At 36.8% G+C, this 22,493-nt stretch overlaps 3 protein-coding genes across 7 annotated transcripts in view; 2 read left to right on the top strand and 1 right to left on the bottom strand.

Moving 5' to 3' along the window:
• Positions 1-19: 19 nt before the first annotated feature.
• Positions 20-4,893, top strand: LOC106126896 (mitochondrial 2-oxoglutarate/malate carrier protein-like). Its single transcript, XM_013324804.1, has 6 exons — positions 20-529; positions 1,799-2,023; positions 2,293-2,466; positions 2,717-2,819; positions 3,055-3,173; positions 3,330-4,893. The coding sequence occupies exons 1-6, from the start codon at positions 474-476 to the stop codon at positions 3,535-3,537; spliced, it is 885 nt and encodes a 294-aa protein (XP_013180258.1). The 5' UTR covers positions 20-473; the 3' UTR covers positions 3,538-4,893.
• Positions 4,894-5,531: 638 nt separating this feature from the next.
• On the bottom strand, positions 5,532-9,614 carry Sptr (Sepiapterin reductase). Of its 5 annotated transcripts, XR_001228384.1 has the most exons (5): positions 9,460-9,614; positions 9,211-9,337; positions 8,674-8,845; positions 6,115-6,281; positions 5,532-5,907 (listed from the first exon to the last, which is right to left on the bottom strand). XR_001228384.1 is itself a non-coding variant. In XM_013324697.1 (3 exons), exons 2-3 carry the CDS (start codon positions 6,274-6,276, stop codon positions 5,800-5,802), a joined length of 270 nt encoding a protein of 89 aa, XP_013180151.1. In that variant the 5' UTR covers positions 6,277-6,281; positions 6,658-6,946; the 3' UTR covers positions 5,532-5,799. The 5 variants fall into 5 exon arrangements, 4 of the variants coding, with proteins under 4 accessions (XP_013180151.1, XP_013180148.1, XP_013180149.1 ...); XM_013324697.1 differs by lacking the exons at positions 8,674-8,845; positions 9,211-9,337; positions 9,460-9,614 and adding an exon at positions 6,658-6,946; XM_013324694.1 differs by lacking the exons at positions 5,532-5,907; positions 6,115-6,281 and having other exon boundaries at positions 7,165-8,845; positions 9,460-9,611.
• Positions 9,615-11,150: 1,536 nt separating this feature from the next.
• Positions 11,151-22,493, top strand: part of Snoo (Sno oncogene) — a 51,758-nt gene continuing 40,415 nt past the window's right edge. Inside the window, exon 1 of the mRNA XM_013324616.1 lies at positions 11,151-12,338. Coding sequence (XP_013180070.1) covers positions 11,538-12,338 — 801 coding nt within the window. The 5' untranslated portion in view covers positions 11,151-11,537. The remainder of the gene's footprint in view (positions 12,339-22,493) is intronic.

The following is a 22,493-nucleotide window of genomic DNA, read 5'->3' as shown; positions in this document are numbered from 1 at the left end:
CTATTATATTTTTTATTTTCGATTTAATTTGTTTCTAATTACTTTCTTATATGTTTATATTAATATGGAGCTTGTAATGGTTGAAATGACTCATTTTATTTATTTCTTCAACATAAATCTATGGTCGTTAGTTTTAAAAGTAATTGCATAGCAAACATTTTATATTCACGCACAAATTATCAATTTTATGTTCATGTGTTGGGAAACAATATGTTAACTATAAAATACCTCTTTCAAACTACATTTGCTAAGATAATGAATATTTCATGACATCTCGGATAAGTAATAAATATGTGTTAAGTTAAAAACAATACATACGTCAACTTGAGTGTCGATGTCAGCGTTACAAAATGTCTTGAACCGCGACGCAGTGTACTCAGTTACCATCCGAAAATGGTTACGAAAAATTGTAAAATATTGAATTTTCTCACTATATAGTATGTGAACAAAATGAGTTATGTTTTATAATAAAAATGGCTGAACCACAAATACCCAGATGGGCTAACTTTATCCTGGGTGGATGCAGTGGGTAAGTTTTATTTTACAACAAACTTTATCCATCGTTCTTCTTCTATAATGCTTAGGCAGAGTATTGTAACGGGTCGGTAGACATGTGTCCTTTTCAGTTCAACGCCCTGTTCGTCAATCAGCGGTCATATCTTTTTTATTCCCTGTTTAAATCTATTTTATATTAATTATTTCTTGTAATTTTATTGCAATTTGATTTCAGTTAATCATTGATTATTTAAAGTGATTGGGTTAATTTTATATTTCGACTCTTCCGACAAATAGACATCTTTTGATGAAATCACATTTGTCTATTCATGTATTTCTTCTATACTTGTATAATATTTAAGTACCTGGATGACCGAGCTTTGCTCGGTATTTTTTTTTTACTGTCTTTTTTGGAAATTATATTTAAGTACGCTTTACTAATAAAATGATGAAATATGAATAATATTTGTCGATCTTACCGATAGAAAAAGTTAAGTTTATGTTTAAGTTGTTTATCGATAAAACACGAATAAAATGACATTTTCTAAAAATGATTCCTAGCTAGATCGCCCCCGAAACCTCCTATATACTAAATTTTATAAAAATCGTTGGAGCCTATTTCGAGATTCCAATTATACACACATATATACAAGAATTGCTCATTTAAAGATATAAGATTATTCTAAAAGTACGTGAGAATTTGAATAATTTTTTTCATGTTTCTTAGATCTTTTCATTCACAGTTGAAAAAATTATTAATGTGTCTGTTTGTCTCGTTATCTTTGAATCAGTTGTGACAAGAAAAGCTTACCGTTTGACTAATTAGTAATTAATTCATATTTTGCAATGTGTTATTGTAATTTTGTTGAACACACTAAGAAATATTTTGTCACAATATCGACCTCGAAGAACTGACTCTATACATATGTACTAAATGTCGCCCGCGACTCCGTCCGCGCGGGATTAACATTAGATGTTGGCCGATTATCAGACCTACTCAATATGCTTACAAAATTTCATGAGAATCGGCCAAGCCGAGAGAGAGTATGGGAATGAAAATTGTGACACGAGAATTTTATTTATAAGATAAAATTGGAGTGTCTGTATGTGCTATCAAAAAATCATATGATTATTACATTTTTGTCTGGCTGGTATACTTGCTGGCTTGTACATAAGGCCGCGTTTTTTTGGGTAATATCCGAAACGTCTGGACCGATTTTTACGAGACTTAGACGGGAAGGTAGTTGATGCGGCCATATTACAGGCCGTTTTTTAATCTGTTTATTGATATTTTTAATATAAGTATGATGGCCGCGAGCGTGGTGCATCCCGCTGACCTGGTGAAGACACGCATGCAGCTGCTGGGGCCTAAGGTGAGACTGTCCACGATAGCCGTGGTGCAGAGAATCATCCGCAAGGAAGGCTTCCTCGGATTTTACAGCGGCCTGTCCGCATCACTGTGCCGGCAAGCCACCTACACCGCCGGCAGGACGGGATGCTTTTATTCCCTTCTAGACTTTTATAAAGGGTAAGTTGTTATGTTTTGATGGTGAAATGACATAAAAAGAGCAGGGTATATGTTAATATTAATCATTTTACGATAAAGGAAGTAACAAAAAGTATGGTATAGAATATTATACGAAGGGACTGCTCGCCGATGCCGAGACTACACAGAAGAAAGACGTCAAGTGGAATCATTTCAAATTTCGTCTGATAAGTGTGCCGGATTCCAAATTCTTGTCTCTAATTTCTATTTTAAAAAAATTGTGGTATGTGTAAATATGTATATTGTTGCAGTTACTATGGTACCCCAAACTTCGTGGCCAAGCTGGCGCTGGCTTCGATGGCGGGTAGCGTGGGCGCCGTGGTAGGCAACCCGGCGGAGATCGCGCTTATCCGGATGACGGCCGACGGTCAAATGCCACCGGAGAAGAGGAGGAATTACAAGAACGTGATCGATGCTATCTTTAGGTTAGCTGAAATATGATACTCCAGGTAGTTTTTCACGAGGGTAGTGAAGCAGAGCAGTTAATAGTGTTGTACTGCTATTGTTTGAAAGTCCCATGTTGAGACAGAGCAATGTTACTTTTAAGTACAATGGTAGTACTGATTTACAATCCTCTTACTCTTGACAACTAGTCGCTCACCGATAAATCTTGTTCAGTTCAGTAGTTTAAGTAGACTTGTCTTGCTTATTATGACAGTTGTACATCGTGTACAGGATCGTGCGTGAAGAGGGCCCTCTAGCACTTTTCCGCGGCGTTGCTTCAACCGTCACCCGATCAGCTATCGTCAATGCAGCGCAGCTAGGCGGATACGCTCAGGTGTGTGCTATACGATTGTCCTAAACGATAAAAAAGTCCATTGCTCTCATCAATTGTGTGAGATTCGGCATAAGTCGAAGAAAGCAAATCACATACGTATATATTGCTGGAAGAGTTTGACCTTTCAGGCGCCGAACGGCAAATCCGATTTCATATCCACGACTGCATAATTTTGTAAAACATGGGTTCGCCTACATAAGTGTCTTATGTGAAGTAACTATTTGTCATGTAACAGGCGCGAGAAATGCTGCTGCCGGTGATGGGCGAGGGTATAGGGCTGCATTTCGCGGCCGCCATGATCTCAGGCCTCATCACCACCATCGTGTACTTGCCAGTCGATATCGTTAAGACCAGGTAAATGGGCAATGCACGCCGACAGAGCTAGAGAGAGTAGAGTTGACAGCGTCGTCTTTTGACCTTGGTGCAATATAAATTCGCTAAGCTGATGGCTAACCTCTATTAGTGAAGTGACTTTGTGACGTGACGCTTTTCATGTTATGTTTCTTACAGGGTACAAAACGCATCAGTGCCTACCAGTCAAGTGAAAGTGTTGCTACAAGTAATCAAGAACGAAGGCCCCCTCAAGTTGTGGTCGGGCTTTGTGCCCACGTACACAAAACTTGGGCCTCAGACTGTACTCCTGTTTCTTTTCCTGGAGCAGCTCGTCTCCTTGTATTTGAAATTCAACCAGCCAACACCATCACAAAAGAAAGATTAAAATAGTAAATTGTCACATATGGGCACAGTTAATCCAAAAAATTAACTTCGGTAATCGTTAATTGAAAAATTAACTTCGTTAATCGATAAATTCTTGAAAATTTAACGCAAGTTGATCGTTAAAAGTTAACGTTATGGAACTAATAGTACTTTATGACTTAGAGATAGAGGTAAAAAAACTAGAAGGAAGAATTAAATACGCATTCATTTATTACCTTTATGTTTAAAAAATCATTTTTGTCACCAACAGGCAAAAGTTTAATTTTAATTTATGTACCACGTGGTAGTACACCCTTGGTTATTATGATTCCAATTGAACCCGGAGTCAGGTCATGTTAGTGGCATTTGCATCTCACGTATTAAATAAAGTGTAAAAGTAAAAATGCAGTAAAATGTTCTAGAATTCCATATTGATTTTGTCCTATTATTCACGTCTTTTCCAGACGACCTGTATAATATGTATCACGCTTGCACGCGTTCTTCGCAAACATGAATTATCAACGATTAACGGAGTAAATTAACGATTAAAAAATTTGAATTTAACGGAAGTTAACATAAGCGTTAACACTTTGTGAAGTTAACTTAAAAGTTGATCCGTTAACAAAAATATTAACTTCGTTAATTAACGATTAACGGATCAACGAGTTTATGAAAACCTTTGTAAATATTATTCATCAGCTCGCTATACGTCCTCACTAAGGGGCTCGGAGCCTTCCTAAGTTAGTGACTAGTCAAACACGCTGGCCCAGTGCGGGTTGGTTATTTTTAAATAGTATACTTTTGTACATTTTACTGTGGGTCATCACTTATCTGTGAAATAAAAGTGTATCGTGGAATTTCATGGTTTTTAAGGTCTGTAAATGCACAAATGTAAAAAATATTTTAATATAATCAAAGGTTGACGTTTCCGATCATGGCAGTTTTATTTTTGTAAGATGAGTTTTTTGCTAAGTTATCTACAACCCAGCAGTATAACCAATCGGCGAAAAATCTAGACAAAGTAACATTGGGTAAGTGAAGAAATCAGAAATCTATGGAATTGAAAAATATTCCCATTGGACTGTTTGACCGGTAGGTCAATGCCCAACAGAAACATCCTCTATAACAGCAATTTGACTGTCAATATTTACGGGATTCAAAACGTAAATTTTGAGTTTACTTGCAGTATATAGAAAGTAATAAAAAACACATATATACTTTACGTTTAATTAATAACACAGCCCAAATTAAAGAAATAAAACTAAGAACATTAAAATGAAGCCATTCAGAACCATGTAAAAATTACAGCTTAATATCCGCTTAGTGTAATTAGGATTTGTTTTTAAAGCAGTATATTATAACAATATTTAAATTAAATAATGTAATTACTGATTATTTTATTATTTTGCATGTTATAAACCATCACCAATAGTGTTCTTGTAAAAAAATACAAAAAAAAACAAATATGACGTCATTGTTAGAACAACGACGAATCCAATTTTCTTTTTTATAACTCACTTACCGTTGGTTTCTTAGACCAAAATCTCTGTATAATGTCATCTCTGTCTTTGGATATAAAAAATCATTTTAACAAGGAAATTTTGGTCTAAGAATCTCACGATTAGTCCGGCTAGATAGTTAATGATTTGAAGTTTTTTTTTTTTATATCATAAGGTTGCAAACGAGCGAGCGGCCATCTGAAATCGCTGAAATAGCGAAGTGACCGTTGCCCATAGACATACGCAATTGCATATGCGTTGCCTACCTTTAATCGACGGAGGAGAGGATGCACAAAGAAAACATTTCTATGCATCCTCTCATCCGGAAGGTCCACTTCCACTTCCCATCCTTTCCTTATAAGAAAAAGAGTGGGAAGGAAAAGAGGACTAAATTAGGCCTCCGGGTCGCACACTCATTAGACTGTAGTTGGAATTGCTTCCACTTGACGCCTGTCTTCTGTGTGGTCTTGGTATTTCACCGAGCGAGCCGGGACAATTCGTGCGAAGATGTTAAAGCGGGCTCTACCACTGTTAAAGTTTTTTAAATAGGAAAATTCTTTAAATATGTTTTTTAATCTACAATCATAAATCTATACGTTTTCAATACCCAATAGTAAGTCAACTTAATCCATCATTTATATTAGAATTACGCAAATCATCACAAAATACGTATCGTAAACATAACCAAATAATACTAATAAACAGAACATAATGAGTATACTTATAAATATATTTGGCACGTTACCACATGATATGAAGAAAGAAATAAAACTATCATGTTACTATCAACCGTAAGCCACTTCTTCAACGATTGTCTCCCACGAGTCCGTGGAATCCGTCTCCCAGGAGCCATCCTCGTCATCCTGATCTCCCAGCTCATCGTAATATGCCAACTGGGAAACAATAGAAATTTATATATGTAAAAATCAATTATGTGATATTATTATATGTTTGTCTGATCTGTCGTGATATCTGTGTGTTTGTGCACGCTAATCTTTAAAACAGATCAACGGAATCCGCTCAGAAACCGATGGTAACTAAGCTGTAGGAAGCATTAGTAATAGGAGTTTTTTATACTTTAACTGGACGTAGTCAATTACCTCGTTCTCATGCAGTCTATGCACTGTGTGGACTCGTATCTGGAACATCCAGGCGTGTCCGAGCAGAGCCACTGTGCCGCTGAGCAGCAGTGGCATACTGTACCGGCAGCGCCACGCCAGCCGCATCAGAAACATGAACAGACTCTTCCTGCCACCGCTCATCGTCACTACGACAATACAATTTATAGTTCAAATCGAGTAGAGTATCTTCTTTCTCTTTCTACTCGTTCTTCTATTTTTAACCTTAATTTGGTCACTGCCAAAAAAATGTATACAATTTTTTTTTGTGATATCGTGGAATTTTCTGGAAGAAACCATAACCTCTTTGAAAACAGACGTAAAGTTTTTTTTGTGACTATATTCTATGGATGTCGATGATCACCTCGTTATACTTCCGACTGAATCTGAATACCTTCCAATGCTATATTTATACGTATATTTTGGCTTGAAGAAAATCCTTATGAGTGAAATGACTTAAGGATTGTCAAAGCAAGATTTTTACGACTGTTTGAATAGTACTTTAGGTATGTGGTCTTTTAATACCTGCATGGCCTTTCGCCTTCTTTTGTAACTAGGTGAACATCGACGGTTTTTTATAATATTTAGTCAATATATAGTGCTTTTCAAATATTTCGGCGGCCCAAGGTCATTGGCGCGCTGCGCAATTCCTTTCCGCCAAATCCCGCTAACTGCAAAATTGTGTTCAGCGCAGTGACTCGCGCGAAGTTAAGAGCCGGCGAGATATGTGACAACTACTGATCAATTTAAATTTGACGGTTTAAACATATTGTTATCTCTGTTTTGTCGATGATGTAAGACAGGGACGACAATATGTTTTACACAGAGATTTCAATTCAGAAACCAACGGTTACTCGACAATTATTTATCATACAATATGACGTAACTTCTAATACAATAGGAATGGTACTCAAAGATTAAATAAAGGTGAAGGTTGAAAAGATAACGTAAATAAGATAAAATATATGAATGTAACTCATATTAAAGGGTTTAATGTTAATATGTAGAGGGGTTATTAAAAACAAAACACAATTGATTTGCAAGTTTTTATTGTAAATATGAATTGCATTCATAGATTTACGTTTCAAATAACAATGTGCATGAACCGTCGCCATATTGTGACGTCACAGCTGTCAAATCGAAAAAAGGAAGTGTCAATAAAACAGATTTTCAATGTTTTTAAAAATGCCTTGAGGTGAAAAAATTTAGCAAACATTTTTTGTTGTTGGAATCTGTACTCTTTTTAGCGACTTTCGACAGATCGAATTCATGATCACGCAAATTTCTATTTGAAACATGAAGAATAGAATATTTTAAATACTACATATTAAATAGGTATTGTTAAACTTTGACTTGAAAACAATTTGAACAATTCCAATAATGTAAAATTTTTTCTTTAAACAACTTTTTTAATTTACAGTCATAAATTAAATGACATCAATGTAAAGAGATTGATTGAGAATTATCTACCACATGTTACAAGCCAAAATTCAAGAACCCGTAAAGCCTTAAGTAATTTATATAGGAATGTTAGTTACATATAATAAGCATAAGAAATGATTACATTCAAAGTTAGTTATATAGCACATTTAAAAGACAATTTCTAAGCCATAGAACATGATGATTAAAGAGAATCATTAAGTCGGGTTTTAACACATTCAATGCTCTACAATTATATTACACTTTCAAACCGCGGTAAGCATTAAATGTGTTAAATTAGTTTTACTTTATTCATCATCGAAATAATCAACATGCTCTCCGGGTGTAAACTTTCCAGCTTGGAGTACTTTCATACATTTCCGAGCCGTCATATCAGGCTTTAGTAAAACTCCCTGATTTTTGAATGATGTAAATACATCCCTTAGGTTATCATTTACTGCTTCAGTTAATACATAGTCAATCATAGATGTCTCTACGGGCCCCGGGGAGTAGTTTAGTACCTTAATGTGCTTCTTCTCTTCAGCAAGCACCTTGAAATACATCTCTCTAGCAGCTTTACCACTGCAGTAATAAGCCATACCACTCATTGGCTTGATAGCGCACAACGATGTTATATTAACAATAATAATCCTGTCCTCAACAGCCTCAAAAATCTTTAAAAATTGCGTATTCAAAGATATAACCTTAAATACATTAAGGTCGTAGTATTGTGCGAGTTCATTTGAGTCTTCGATTCTTGCCGTCTCGATAGCCAAGTTACCCAGAGAGCCAACATTATGGAAAATTAAACAAGTTGCAAAATCTGTTACTTTGTAACCTTCAAGAGAATTAACGATAACATCATTCATCTCTTTAGTTGATGCTTTACCCAAATCAATTGATTTGTAGATGGCTTTGACATTATCGGATTGGCACATGGAAGCAGTTTTGGCCAATTCATCAGCCTTACGCGCTAATAGCAACATAAGAGACTTTGGCCCTAACAGCTTTGCCACTTCTGCAGCAATTGCTCGACCGATACCCTGCGAAGCCCCTGATACAATGCAGTAAGTGGGCCCCGACAGATCAATGCTACATGATGAGGATGCCATTATTACTTACAAGATTATTAACTAATTATTTTACTCCTGGAGCAGTTTCTCGTCTTCAGTGTCTCCTATAACAGGGTCAAGGTCGCAGCCTTCTCGTAGTAGACGATTGAGACAGTCAGCTCTATAGGCAGCTAAGTTCTCAACAACTTTGTTCTTAGATCTGACAGCCTTCAGTTTTCTTTCTGTAAAAATAAAACAAAAATTGTTAAACTAATGCCGTTTGCAATTACACAACAATTTTACACAATTATGGAAATAGATTGTAATCATATTAAAACATTTCATTTCAATTAGTATTTAATTACAGTAATTAAATAGAATTTTAAAAGTAAACAGCATGAATAATAACAGATAAAGCATTTTAAGATCTGTTAAATAAATTTATTGACTTATGCAAACTATGTATGTAATTTAAACTCACAAAATTAGACATGTACACACTGAGCAAACAACACATTCAAAGTAACATTTAAATTGTATTTGAACCATGATAACCCTAAATTAAAAGTAAACAACTATATTATCTACAATTAATAATATTTTATACCTAAAATAGCGAGATACTCTGCGGAATCTGACAGTTTCTCGAACACTTCCGAGGGCTTGAAATTATCCTCAAATGCAGATACTTTAGACTCGCTTACAACTTCGCAGCCCCACGGATCCATCAAACTCTGTAATAAACGTGATTAACAAGACAAAGATAATATAGTTATCAAGCAAAGAGAACTTTACGCCAAGTAGGTATAAAAAATAAATAGGTATAACATAAAGTTAACTGTTTCTAAGAACTTACTTTATTGCAAATTATTAGTTTTTAATGGTTGATAAATCGTAATTACGCTAGTACCTATTGGTTTATCTCAAATCATGAGACATTCAATCTAGTTATTGTGCAAAAACTTGAAGTAGGTACGCTCTAAGCTCAATGTAAACTTTGACATCTGACAACTCGAATTCTTTCAATCAATGAAGTTCCTTACAGATTAAAAATACTTTTTTTTTCAATTAATCGATAACTGTGAATAAATGTTTGTTTTCATTGTTATTATTATTTTTGGATTTGAATTGATTATTGAAAAAAATCTTTACTGTCCTCCACTTGGACTACACTCCATTATTTTGTAATGTTATGTTCATCACTACGGTTTTTGTTTTTATAAAAGCGCCATCTGTAATCCATCTAAAGAAATAGATTGGCGATAGCGAACTCAGTATTGGAATGGCGATAAGAAATTAGTTTTTGTGAATTAACCTATGATCCCTATCCTAGCCCTTCGCCGCCACTCGGATCCGCCAATATTCCAAACCCAGATGTTACCAAATGTCATATCGCACAGAATTATTAGTAACATTTTGTTAATCACTTGGTGCAAATTACATTTAATATTTTAAATCCTACTTTTATGGTATAAATTAAACACATTGTGGAAAGTTAGCAGAAAAACGAAACACAAGGATGTATGAAGATATCTATCCCCAAGCTCCAGGACCCAAATCTAAGTGTACAATGCCACAGGCCCAAGAGAAGAATGGTGAGTGATGTACGCTTTATGAAGACAGAAGATAAATGGTAAAAACTAAAAAGCATTTCCTTCTGATTTCATTCTTTAAATAAGTTAATTTTCTCTCCTAAAAAGTGACTAAACCAAAAAAAGGCTGCCTACTGAAAATGCCTTAGGAATAAATGAAAATAAGCCTTAGACCAATGCAACAAAGTTGCTAATCAAATAAAAGATGTGACCTGCCATTCGCAAAATAATGTTGAACACTCCAAATCAAACTATATTCAAACGAGATAAGTACTAATTTTAAATGAGGTAGTGATAAAAGCACTTTTCATGGAGCTGCGAGCGAACGGTCTCACTAGACGCAGCCGCCCCTCCCCGCGTCCCGCAGCACTTCCCCCCGCACCCCTCGATGCCCCGCGCGTGTCGCGTTTGCAAAGATTAAAAGAAAGATACGACTTTCATTCAACCACGTATTTTTATAAAAGTTTTCTTTTTCTCTAAGAGGCTATAATGCCAAGTCGTAGCCACTTCTTTTTCTGTAAAGTTAAAATTGTTTAAGAAAACTAGTGGTCGCCCATTGGTTGATTTTCGACCTTATTCATCTTCATTTTTTTATTGAAAACACACTCTATCTCCATGTTAACTTTAACTATGTCAAATTTCACGTACATGCGTTGGTGCAATTTCCTTACAAAGGGCCACAAAGTTTTAGCTTCACCTAATTATAATTTTTATAATGATAACTTTTTGCAAATTGTACAAAACTTATTTTAAAAATCTTTAAATTGTTATTAATATCATCCTCTGAAAAGTTATTATTTAACCTAGTAACAAATGGTGAATTTTATTCTTTGGGCGCAGCTCGCGCCGCCATTCTGGATATTTTGACGGGAAGGTCGGTCACGTGACGCGGCGCGGGGCGTGCGGGCGCGGGGCGCGGGGCGCGGGGCGCCGGCTAGACTCTCAGTAGCCGAGCCATCCGTCTGCTGCTTCGACTGCGGCCAGTCGCCAGTCGCCGGTCGCCGGACTCCACGCCCTCGGCTCAGCCGCGAGCTCGTTACGGCTCGCTATTTACAAGGCTACGCTGCGGCATTTTTCCTATCGGATTTCTTCGACGGATCGAGAAGTGAAGTGTGCGCCGCATTGATTCGGAATAGGATCGGGCGACAGTTATGTGAGATTCGGTTCGCGTATTTTTGCACGGTCGGGCGACGGGGCGGGGACGCCGCGGCCGGGCCGTCGCGACGGTCGGGTCGCGCGTCGCGCGGCGGCGGCAGACATGTTCGCGCCGCGGGCGGAGCGAGTCGCGCGGGCCGGCGCCCGCTAGGGCGCGGGAGATGCGCGCGAGCGGCCACGAGCGAGCATGGATGTAGTGACGCCGCACATCAGCTCCGTGCTGAAGACGTACCAGGCGAGCGCGCCGCGCAGCCTGCAGGGCCCGGGGCGAGGCCGCGCCGGGACGCCCACCGCGCCCGCGCGTGCCCCGCCGCCGGCCCCGGTGCCCCGCGCGCCCGCCGCGCCGCCCTTGCTGCTCGCCCCCGACCCGGTGGTGGGCGAGCGCGGCGAGACGCTGCTGGAGGGCGAGCCCATCTCGTGCTTCAGCGTGGGCGGCGAGCGGCGGCTGTGCCTGCCGCAGATCCTGACCTCGGTGTTGACGGACTTCAGCCTTGAGCAGATCAACCGCGTGTGCGACGAGCTGCAGATTTACTGCTCGCGCTGCACGAGCGAGCAGTTGCACGAGTTGAAGGCAACGGGTGTGCTGCCGCGCTCGGCGCCCTCGTGCGGCCTTATCACACAGACGGACGCGGAGCGGCTGTGCGCTGCGCTGCTGCACGCGCCGGCCGCCGCGCGCCCTCACAAGTTGCCCGGCTTCCGCGTCTACCACGAGTGCTTCGGTGGTGCGCGGGGCGTGTGCGCGCCCGCCCTGGGCCTGGTGCAGTGCGCCGAGTGCCGCGCGCTGTACGGGCCGCGCCGCTTCGTGTGCCATTCGCACGCCACCGAGCACCGTACCTGCCACTGGGGCTTCGACTCGGCGCGCTGGCGGCGCTTCCTGCTGGTGGCGGACGAGGAGGCGGAGCAGGAGAAGTGCGGCGCCTTGCTGGACGACATGGCGGCGCGCGACCGCGACACAGCGCACACGCACGCACCGCTCAAAAGAAAACAGGTCAGTACCACACTACTTTCATACCATGTTTTGTTCTATCTAGGTTTTCTTTTATCAGGATTGCGTAGCGTGCGTACATACACATTTATGGAAACATATTCTTTGTATTATTTCTGGTGCAATAACTTGGGCGTTCATTAACATGATGCCTATACACTTGCCGTATATGATTTTACATCGTCTGTGATCTCAGTGATCGTGCATGAGTCTATCTATCTATCATGAATAATACCTATAATCTATAAAGGATGAAACCAGCCATCACACAGTCTTGCAATGGAATAACACGTACGCTTTCTCCTCCTTATTCCATGATTAGAAGAGAAGCGCGTTGACTTGCAGCTAACGAGCCTGTTCCTAGCACAGATAAGATTACGATGTCTTGATGGATAAATATTGCCTATTATGCATATTTCGAAAAAAATCTAGGACCTTTATTTAAGCAGATAAAAACAATATTAGATATAGTTTGATAAACCGAAAATATGTTCTTCTAATTAGATTCTTCCTGGCCTGGTTCAGTCCACTCTTTGCAGAGATTACCCGGAACGAACGCTGTCTTTCGGACAGACAAAAACGTTGAAATTCGTTTCTTTTTATTTTAATATTAGTTACAAACACTGCAATTTAATCTTTATAAATCTTCGTTAGTAAAAAAATATAAATTCAAATTTTTATAATTTTAATTTTATTAATTTTCTTTTTATTTTCTTAATGAAAATTGAATTAAAATGAATATTATAATGTTAATTTTTATAATTAATGCAACAGGAAATCTTTTAAAATGTTATTTACGCATTGTGATTTTAATTGAGGTTATAAATAATATTTAATAATAGAAATTTGTCTTTTGCATTTTTCTTGTTTAAGAAATATTACGTATAATATATATGACGTTAGGTATGTACATACGAACGACTCCTCGGAATATAGAAAACTTTAATAGCCTATGTGCTCTTCCAGACAAATTCCACCAAAAACCGTTAAGCTATTCTGGAGATACCTTCTAACAACCATCTATAAACTTTCGCATTTATAATAGTTAAGTTAGAAGTAAGATTTATATTTCAATTTATCAATTTTATATCGATTTAAACTGATTTTTTAGCAATATCTTTTGACAGTTTTTCTCGTTTATATAATAAACGGTCGCTGTTACTATGTATCGTAAACTAAAATATATAAAAGCAATAAAAATAACGAGATTAGCATTTATGTGGGCAAACCCTTGTAACGCTAAAAGTCATAAAAATTTCTTGTTGGGCGACAAAAGAAATCATATAAGATTTTTTACTAACATCATCTTTATAACAAAACAGCCAAGTGTTAATTTAGTCTGAACATATCTTCTTTATCTATCTGTGTATATATAAAAATCAATTGCTGTTCGTTAGTCTCGCTAAAACTCGAGAACGACTGAACGGACTTATATTCTTGGTCTTGAAATGTTCGTGGAGATCTAGGGAAGGTTTAAAAGGTGAGAAAAATTCGAATAATTGCCGGAAACTAATTAAGTTTTTTTTTCCACGCGGACGGCGTCGGCGGCGACAGCTAGTTGTGGATAAAAAATTGTTTTCGACTTGAATTAATTGATGAAGGAAAGATTTAGGAATGTGAATTTAAATTGTTGTAGAAATCTGTTTGGAAAATATCAAAGGATTATCGCTAGGTATAGATTGAAAATTGTCCGGAACAAACGCTGACTTACAATCAGACAGACGGACGAACAAAATTTTGTTTTTCATTATAAGTAATACATTCATGAAAAATATAAATTTTGCGATATAACAAACATATACTCCAGATTTTATTATCTGTATTACAAGTAAATAATAATTGTTTGCTGTTTGAAACGTTTTTATGACAATTACTAGCTGTCGTCCATCGTCCCTCTGCGCGGAGTGATAAAACTTAATTATTTGTCCTTCCATACAGATCTACATCTATGCCAAATTTCAGCGAGATCCATTCAGCCGTTCCGGAGATATCTTTCAACATCCATCCATCCATCTAAACATTCACATCTATCTATATATGTAAAAGAAAGTTGTGTTAGTTACACTATTTATAACTCAAGAACGGCTTTACCGATATGCTTGAAAATTGGTAAGGAGGTAACTTAGAACCAGGAGACGGACATAGGATACTATTTATTCTTTTTATTTTTCGGATTTTGCCTTGAAGAGATGCTTTTTATTTAACTTATCTGTATATTAATTTTTCTTATATATCCACGCGGACGGAGTCGCGGGCGACAGTTAGTTTATAATATTAGTAAGATTAATGGTATACAAACAATCTTGTCAAAGACTAGACTGTATGTAGATAATAATTTTTATCACTATTATTTTAAAGGAAATGTACTCGCGAAGGTTGAAATGACGCACAACGGTCTTCGTCAACAAATATGGATGTTAAATAAGTATTAATTCATATTTTAAATGTAAAGTATTTAATATTAATCTAATTGGAATTATTTTGGTACTAGCTATCGCCTGTCACTCTGTCCGTGTGGAATAAAAAAAATAATAGTCTATGAGTCTTTGCAGACTATGTTCTACATCTATGCCTTATAATGAGATCCATGCAGTCATTCTTAAGATAACTTATAACAAACATCCATCTAGACTTTCGCATTTATCATAAAAGCAATATAGTAAAATAAGAATAAATTATATCTAAAACAAGTAAGAATAGAAATACAGTATAACCTGGATAAGCAAGAAACCTTTAAACTAGAGTCGTTGTCTGGTCGCAACGGATGACCATTAGCGAGAAACTCGGGATAGAAACATCGCTGTCTTTTCGGCTCTTGCTTATCCAGGTTCGACTGCTTTTACCCGAAATTAATATCACACTGTATATATAATTTTTATCATATCTAGTGTATTAAGGCTAAGAAAGATTGATAATATATTTGGAAGTATATAAAAGACGCAGTTTATGATACGTTTTTGTAAAATAATCTTTAAAATAATTGTGTTAAGGTTGATAGTACAGATTAATCGCTTATTTTGTTCTTTACTATCGTACAATGTATTTTGTTGTGTCTGTACAGTATAGGTATTTTACATTATCGTGTGACGCGTAACGAAAACAATTTTATCGGTTAGAAGAGAGGTCAGCTTCGTGCTATTTTGTTCCCATATTATTGACAATATGAAACATTTTATAATCTTAGCATCGTTAAGTCAACCCTAAGTGTACACGAGATTTCTACACTAAAGCTCTCTAATAGTTACTCTGGGTAGTAATAAGCTTTAGGTACCCCTCCAGTTAGCCGTAAGTTTTGAGGTATAAATTGATAAGACGTTCTCGTTATCAGGTAAAGTGCATGGCAACTGGTTACTTATCATATAGATACGGCTGCCGTTTGATTATCACAATTGTACGCGTGAATTTTTTTTCATATGCAAAATGGCCAGTTGAAATAGCGCAGCGAAAATTGCCCATAAACATACGTAGATGCCTTGCCTTTTATCGATGGCGGGGATGCACAGAAAGAGAATATTTTTCCTTCTCATGCATCGTCACATAAGAAAAAATGGGTGGGAAGGGAAAGAGGACTGAAAATTAATTCTCCGAGACGCAAATTTAGAATTTACTAGTAAATTAGTACGTTATTTTTTAATATCATAAGGTGGCAAACGAGTGAGCGGCCACCTAAAATCGCTGAAATAGCGAAGTGACCGTTGCCCATAGACATACGCAATTGCATATGCGTTGCCTACCTTTAATGGACGGAGGAGAGGATGCACAGAAAGAAAATATTTTCCCTTTCCATGCATCCTCTCATCCGGAAAGTCAACTTCCACTTCCCATCCTTTCCTTATAAAAAAATGGGTGGGAAGGGAAAGAGGACTAAATTAGGCCTCCGGGCGCACACTCATCAGACGAAACGCGGAATTGCTTCGCGACTTGACGCCTGCCTTCTGTGTGGTCGTGGTATTTCACTGGGCGTGCCGGGACAATTCGTGCGAAGATTTTAAAGCGGGCTCTACCACGTTAGAATTTACTGCCAATTTAGACCGATGGTCAACCATATGTCTATTACATAAAGCGGGCAAAAATATTAACACGTTATCGGAGTTCTATAACCAACATGTTCTATGTCATTTTAGACAGTATTAGTTGGAATCATTTGGCGCGAATGACGTGCTTTCGTTACAAAGTCCAGTGTCAGAATGATTAGTGAGGGGACAAACGTTGATATTTTAGTAAGGCTAGTGTTGGGTGAATACACTGCCACAATGCTAGTTGCTAAAATATTTCTAAAACTAGATAACAAGTTGCAATACATACGTAATGACGTAACAGTGTTACAACTGCTCGTATAGAACGCGTATACACTTAGTTACAATGATATACTTCCGACGGAGTGAACTGACAGACCGACGGACCGGTCAGTTTTTTTTATGTAAATATCTTTAGGCGCCAGACCTGCCTCTTCCGCCATAGCCGGATTACAACGTCTGTGAAACAAATTGTTGCGTGTTTCGCAGTTTTATAAAATTCTTTTGGAAATACAAAGAATTGTATGCAATTATAATAATAATTTAACATATTTTAATTGTAAAGTCGTACTTTTTTAATTTAGACATTTTAGGCAGACGTTGGAAATATGAATAGTCGAATACAATATTAAAAGAAGTTGCGCAATAAAGAGGTATATTCAAAGTTTGTGCATTATTAATGTGTAAAAAAAGTTATATAAATTTTGATTTGAGGATCCGCGTCTGTCAAATTATGTTTTTTTATCCATACATGTATTTGTCGACTCACGTTTCGTATTGGCTTGATTTACTCGGCTATCAAAGTTTTTAGTTACGCGTTATTAGGTATACGATGTTTGACGCATGCGGTATTTCGTATTAATTGCGCTTAGACATCGTGATGTTTTTGTGATTTTTTTTTATAAGTTGATAATTTTTAATCGAATATTTTTGGATCTAGACATAGTTTCTGACAAACCTAATAATCGATTTCCATCTCAAAATTAAATAAAATATCTTTCGAATCGATGTAAAGAATCGATTATTGATTTTAGTCGTAAGTTTGAGTTGTTTTCTCGATTGTTGGTGTTGTCTATTCTAAAATAAATTGTCGGAAGTAAGTATGGTGAGTTTATTTATTCTATTATACAATAGGACGTAAACCCATCCAAGTTCATACATTGTCTTGACCTTGGTAGGTCATTGCACCAACTGGGGAAACAAAGAAAAGAATTTAATGTTCTTAATATAGTGTTATTTTTGAATGACTCAACGGAATAAGGTTGAAAAATCTATAATGTCATTTCGGTTGCACCCACGTGCTTAAAGGTATTGAATTGCAGTACAAAAAACAACGATGCAGTTAAAACGTAATTCGCAATCCATAAAATCTTGAATTTATGTTGTGTTTTATAATTATTATGTTTTATTAATTAAAATCATACATATTCACAAATATGGACTCACGTAACTCCATTTAGAATCTAATTTCCTGTTTCTTTTGCATCCATAAGCAAATAGCAAAATTTTTGTTAAACTATTCGCCATTTCATATAAAACCTCTTTCCTTCGTATCCAGTGAGCGCCATCTCGTGAGGCGTTCGCGAAACTTGCAAAGTGAACGGAGTTGCATAACCGGCGAGCCCGCCGCGCCCGCCAATCGCACGGCCTCACCTTCCGCCGCCGTCGCGCCGTTTGGTCAATGTTACCGGCCACTTGCTTGGATTGTAATCTCTGGAAACTTAACTCTAGGTTAACGTTTCTTTAACTCGATGATTGCAGCTAATTCTATTATCCGCGGCAATCGCGTTAATAAAGTCAGTGGAAATTGTCTTCGCGGGAATTTTAAGTTTTAACTTCCGCGTTTGTTGGTCGTTTTCGACTATCATCTACGACTGCAATCTAAATGTGATTTATAAATAAACTAATTAGTATTGATACTTTTTAAGATGTGTTTACGAAATTCACATGAAATTAACATTCCGTTGCTATCTCACGTCAAGGCGCCACGGCAATCTGTACAGATTAAAAAAGTTTTAAAAATAATCTATTTAATATTCAGGTGTTATCATCGTAATGCTGGTCCACATACTAAACATATTCGAACCTATATTTACTTTTCACGAACGAAGCATTTAGAATACGCCAATCCTACTTAAAATGGCAATCGTCGATTGTGTATTCAATGCAAGCGGATAACCCGAACCACGATGTTACTAACCGACCAAATCGGGAAGTACAATTACTTAGTGAAAATAATCCGCGTGCTGATTTCTATTCCACGTGGCGGTGTAATAAGACCGCCTAGTAACAGCTTGGCGCGTTTTTTATACCTATCTATAGGTATGTTTTTATGGTTTTGCGCGGGCGACATGCAAACCTGAGTGCTTTTAACAGTGTGTGCTACTTCGCAGAATGAGAGCTATACTTCGCAGAAAATATAATGCCGACTATGAATATTTTAACTTTTGCGTAAAACGTAGCTTTTGTAATTATGAAAATTGATATTTGATTTTATTTCGATTCCATACAAGTACTGAGTTTGCAGTAGGAAAATTATCGTATCATTTTTTTTTATACTTAGAGCGAGTAAATTTAATAGTAGGGAACAAACATTGAGTATTTGAGAATAAATGTCAATGTAAAGACAATGTACAAAGTGTGCGAACCTTGTTATTGAATAATTCAACAACCTAAATCCATTTATACAGAAAGGCCGGCCCGGCTAAGCGTATGAGTTTCACCTTGAAAGCAATTAGATTGTGCGATGTCAATGGTATGACAATTTTTAGGTGTACAATAGACAATATGAGGTCAGCCCTAAATTAACAAGTACATATGAATTATTAAAAAAATTAAGAAATGTATTAACTTTTACGTGCATAATGCAACTAAAAAAGTGTGCACTTAATTAATTAAAATGTAAATAAATAAAAATATATTAAAGGCAAAAGTCATGTCATCGTAAAGCCACTGTTTAATATTACTAGTGATTGTTGTACGTTGTACATTGCACATTTTCCTTGTGTTTGTTCTGAATGAAATGTATGAATGCAGTAATGCATAACATACATATTTACGCCTCATATGTTCGGAGTAAAGGTCGTCGGTTGGCGGGAAACATGGCGGCTAAGGTCTTATCAATATTTTACTTTATGTTAGCCGTATTGTTATGTAATTGTGGTTTATATTATAAGTTGTTAGTTAATGTTTACAAATATTATGAATCGACAAAAATGACTAAGCAAACTCTGTGGTGTCTCTGAGAAAGATAGAAGTGACGTGTAACTTTATTACGTTAAAATTATGGAGCATTTTATAAAAATAACATAAATTATAGAATTTTTTTTACAATTTTATTAATAGTGTAGTAGAGCCCGCAACAACGTCTGTCTCAGGACTGGGTTAGCTTGACCGATGAAATACCACGACCACACAGAAGACACGCGTCAAGTGGAAGTAATTCCGCGTTTCGCCTGATGAGTGAATGCCGCCTAATTTCCTTTTCCTTTCCTTTTCCCTTTCTCATCCTTCCCTAATAAAGATTGGATGGGAAGGGAAATCGGTCACTGCGGGGAACGTAACGTATAGGAAGGTGGAATACACTGTTTCTGTATGTCCCCTCCTCCATCTATTTAAGGTAACTAACGCATTGAACAACTTGTTCTATATGTCTATGGGCAGCGGTCGCTTCCCATTTTAGCGAAATCAGGTAGCCGTGTGCTCGTTTGTCACCTTATATTGTAAAAAAAAGTTGTTGTCTTTGACATATCTTTTTTTTTACTTTATTTGAAGTAGGTTGGTTCGTTAACAAGATATTTTGTGACATCGAATTTCTATTCTCTATATCTTGGCACACTTAATGTGCGTGGGTCGTTTTTCGAGGGTAAAATTGTCGACGCCTACGACCTGTGTGTATTTTTAGTATTTTTCCTGTACAATTTGTGTTCAATATTAGTATAACATCAAATTTTCTCTTATTAAGTCGTTATGAGTAACCTTTATTGAGTTTGATTGAATATTGTATATTTCCTTACTTCTTTTAGTATATGTTTTATTCTCGAAATAACAATATTTGTGTTCATGTTTAGTATGCTACAAAAATCTTACACTGGTAATAAAAAAATAGCAAATTTTGTGGTTTCTAGTTTTTAAACATATTGGTAGAGTCCGATACAAAATCTTTTGCATTTTGTTTCATATGTCCATTATTAGGGAGGCCTATTTATAGTCTCTTCTTAACCTTTTTTCGTTAACTATATGTCAAAATATAAAGAATTGCTAACACCCTTATAGCAAATATTTATATAATGTTATATATTGAAGCGGCTGAAAATGCAAAAGCATGCAAATACAGGGGTCTAGGCTCCGAATATCATTTTGTCCCATTCGGCGTCGAGACCCTTGGTCCGTGGGGTCCTAGCACTTTAAGACTTTTTAAGGACATTTCCAAAAAAATAATCGACATCACAGGGGACCGAAGAGTTGGCAGCTACCTCGGTCAAAGAATTAGTTTAGCTGTACAGAGGGGGAACGCTGCCAGTATCTTCGGGACCTTGCCTAAAGGGACTCCTTTTAATCACATATTTTAGTGAATTATTCGGTTTTTTTTTTAATTTTATTTTATATCATAGATTTAAGACTTTATGTAATCATAGAAATAAGGATGTAAATAAATAAATGAACTAAACATATATTGAAATATATGATGAAAAGATATTTGCCTATCCTGTCACATTTTGTGATGTTAAATTAACCCATATGAAAGGTGAAAACGTTATGGAGACTGTCAAGAAATATCCTTTTAGCACTACTAGTGTTGTTTATTCTATTCGATACTTATAAACCAATTTTTATTTCATACATACTCTTTGTGCCTATCTATATTTTAATGTGTACGTTATAAAAACTTTTGCATTTATATTTGAAATTAAGCTTCAAATATGAGATTGTATTAATCTACCATTAAATATCTATACAACAGGCTTAAATAAGACTTAAGTAAGTCTTGTAAGCACCATATTCGTATACTTTATTATAAGTAAACTTAAGATTTTGAATTTGCGTGTAACATCACTAGCCGTGGCACATTTTATTTTCACGCCGCCGACGCGCCGGGCTAAAATTATTATAGGCCACCCCCTGACCCACCCAACACCTCGCAGCCCGGCCTGGGGTGGGGGCACGCGTCTGGATCACCATCCCCCAAACACCCCACTAAATAATTAATCGCATTCACGAGGTCAATGTCAGTGCGAAGTCGATCTACGTCAAAACACCATCGAAATTTGTATTTAATTGCGAATATTTATTTTATTAATGTCTAAAAATGTTTATTGTAAAGGTACAACTATGTTTAACTGCCTGATGTTCGCGACTCCGCCCGCGCCGTGTTAAAAGAATATAATTAGTAGCCTATGTGTTCTTTCTAGGCTGTGTTTTACATCGATGCCAAATTTCAGCGAGATCCATGCAGCTGTCTTAGAGATTCTAACAAACATCTATCCATCCATCCATACATCCAGTAAGATTACATTCAATCAACTTATGTAAACATCGTCCTGTTAGTGAAATTATTTCTACGGACATGTAACAGTATAAAAGATTGAGGTTATGTGATCTTTTCCTACAAATTAATTATAAATATTATAATAACGCAAACAAATAAATTTAAATAATAAATGGAGCAAATTAGCAAATAAATTCAAAAGGAAACAACCATTAGTTTAACCCAATATCACCCGACAGATCTGTCGTAATTATATGCGGTTTAGTTGAGTGAAATATAAAAATATCAATAAGATTGCGCAACTCAATCAAGCTGGTAGGCGATATACTCTGTGGTCGAGAGCGCGGGAATTTGACAACTGTCTAATTATACATTTTTGGCGCGTTGACAATCCGCTCCCCGCGAGTGTCACAAATAGCATTGCCACAAACTGAGAAATGGACCCAAGTACACTTCAGATATATGCCTCCAATGTTCCGTGATACAGTTTCTTTTTTGTAGCTTTTTAATGTCATTAGACAAGTTTTAGATAAAATGTGCATATTTATATAAGTTCGTTTCTTGTTTCTATGTAATACATTAACTACAATAATTCCAGAATTGTTAAACGTCTAGTTGTTAAGGTTCTTTGACTTTATTTTTACATTTCTTATT

Source organism: Papilio xuthus, unplaced genomic scaffold, assembly GCF_000836235.2.
Source record: "Papilio xuthus unplaced genomic scaffold, Pxut_1.1 DF824992.1, whole genome shotgun sequence".
NCBI classification, from domain to species: domain Eukaryota; kingdom Metazoa; phylum Arthropoda; class Insecta; order Lepidoptera; family Papilionidae; genus Papilio; species Papilio xuthus.
Note: the sequence above shows the minus strand (reverse complement) of the source record. Positions and strands in the feature narration are given on the sequence as shown.

Coding starts and splice junctions, on each gene's coding strand:
- LOC106126896 (XM_013324804.1), top strand. CDS start 474: ATGGCTGAACCACAAATACCCAGATGGGCTAACTTTATCCTGGGTGGA. Junction 2,024..2,292: donor CTTCTAGACTTTTATAAAGG/GTAAGTTGTTAT, acceptor ATATTGTTGCAG/TTACTATGGTACCCCAAACT. Junction 2,820..3,054: donor AGCTAGGCGGATACGCTCAG/GTGTGTGCTATA, acceptor GTCATGTAACAG/GCGCGAGAAATGCTGCTGCC.
- Sptr (XM_013324694.1), bottom strand. CDS start 8,663: ATGGCATCCTCATCATGTAGCATTGATCTGTCGGGGCCCACTTACTGC.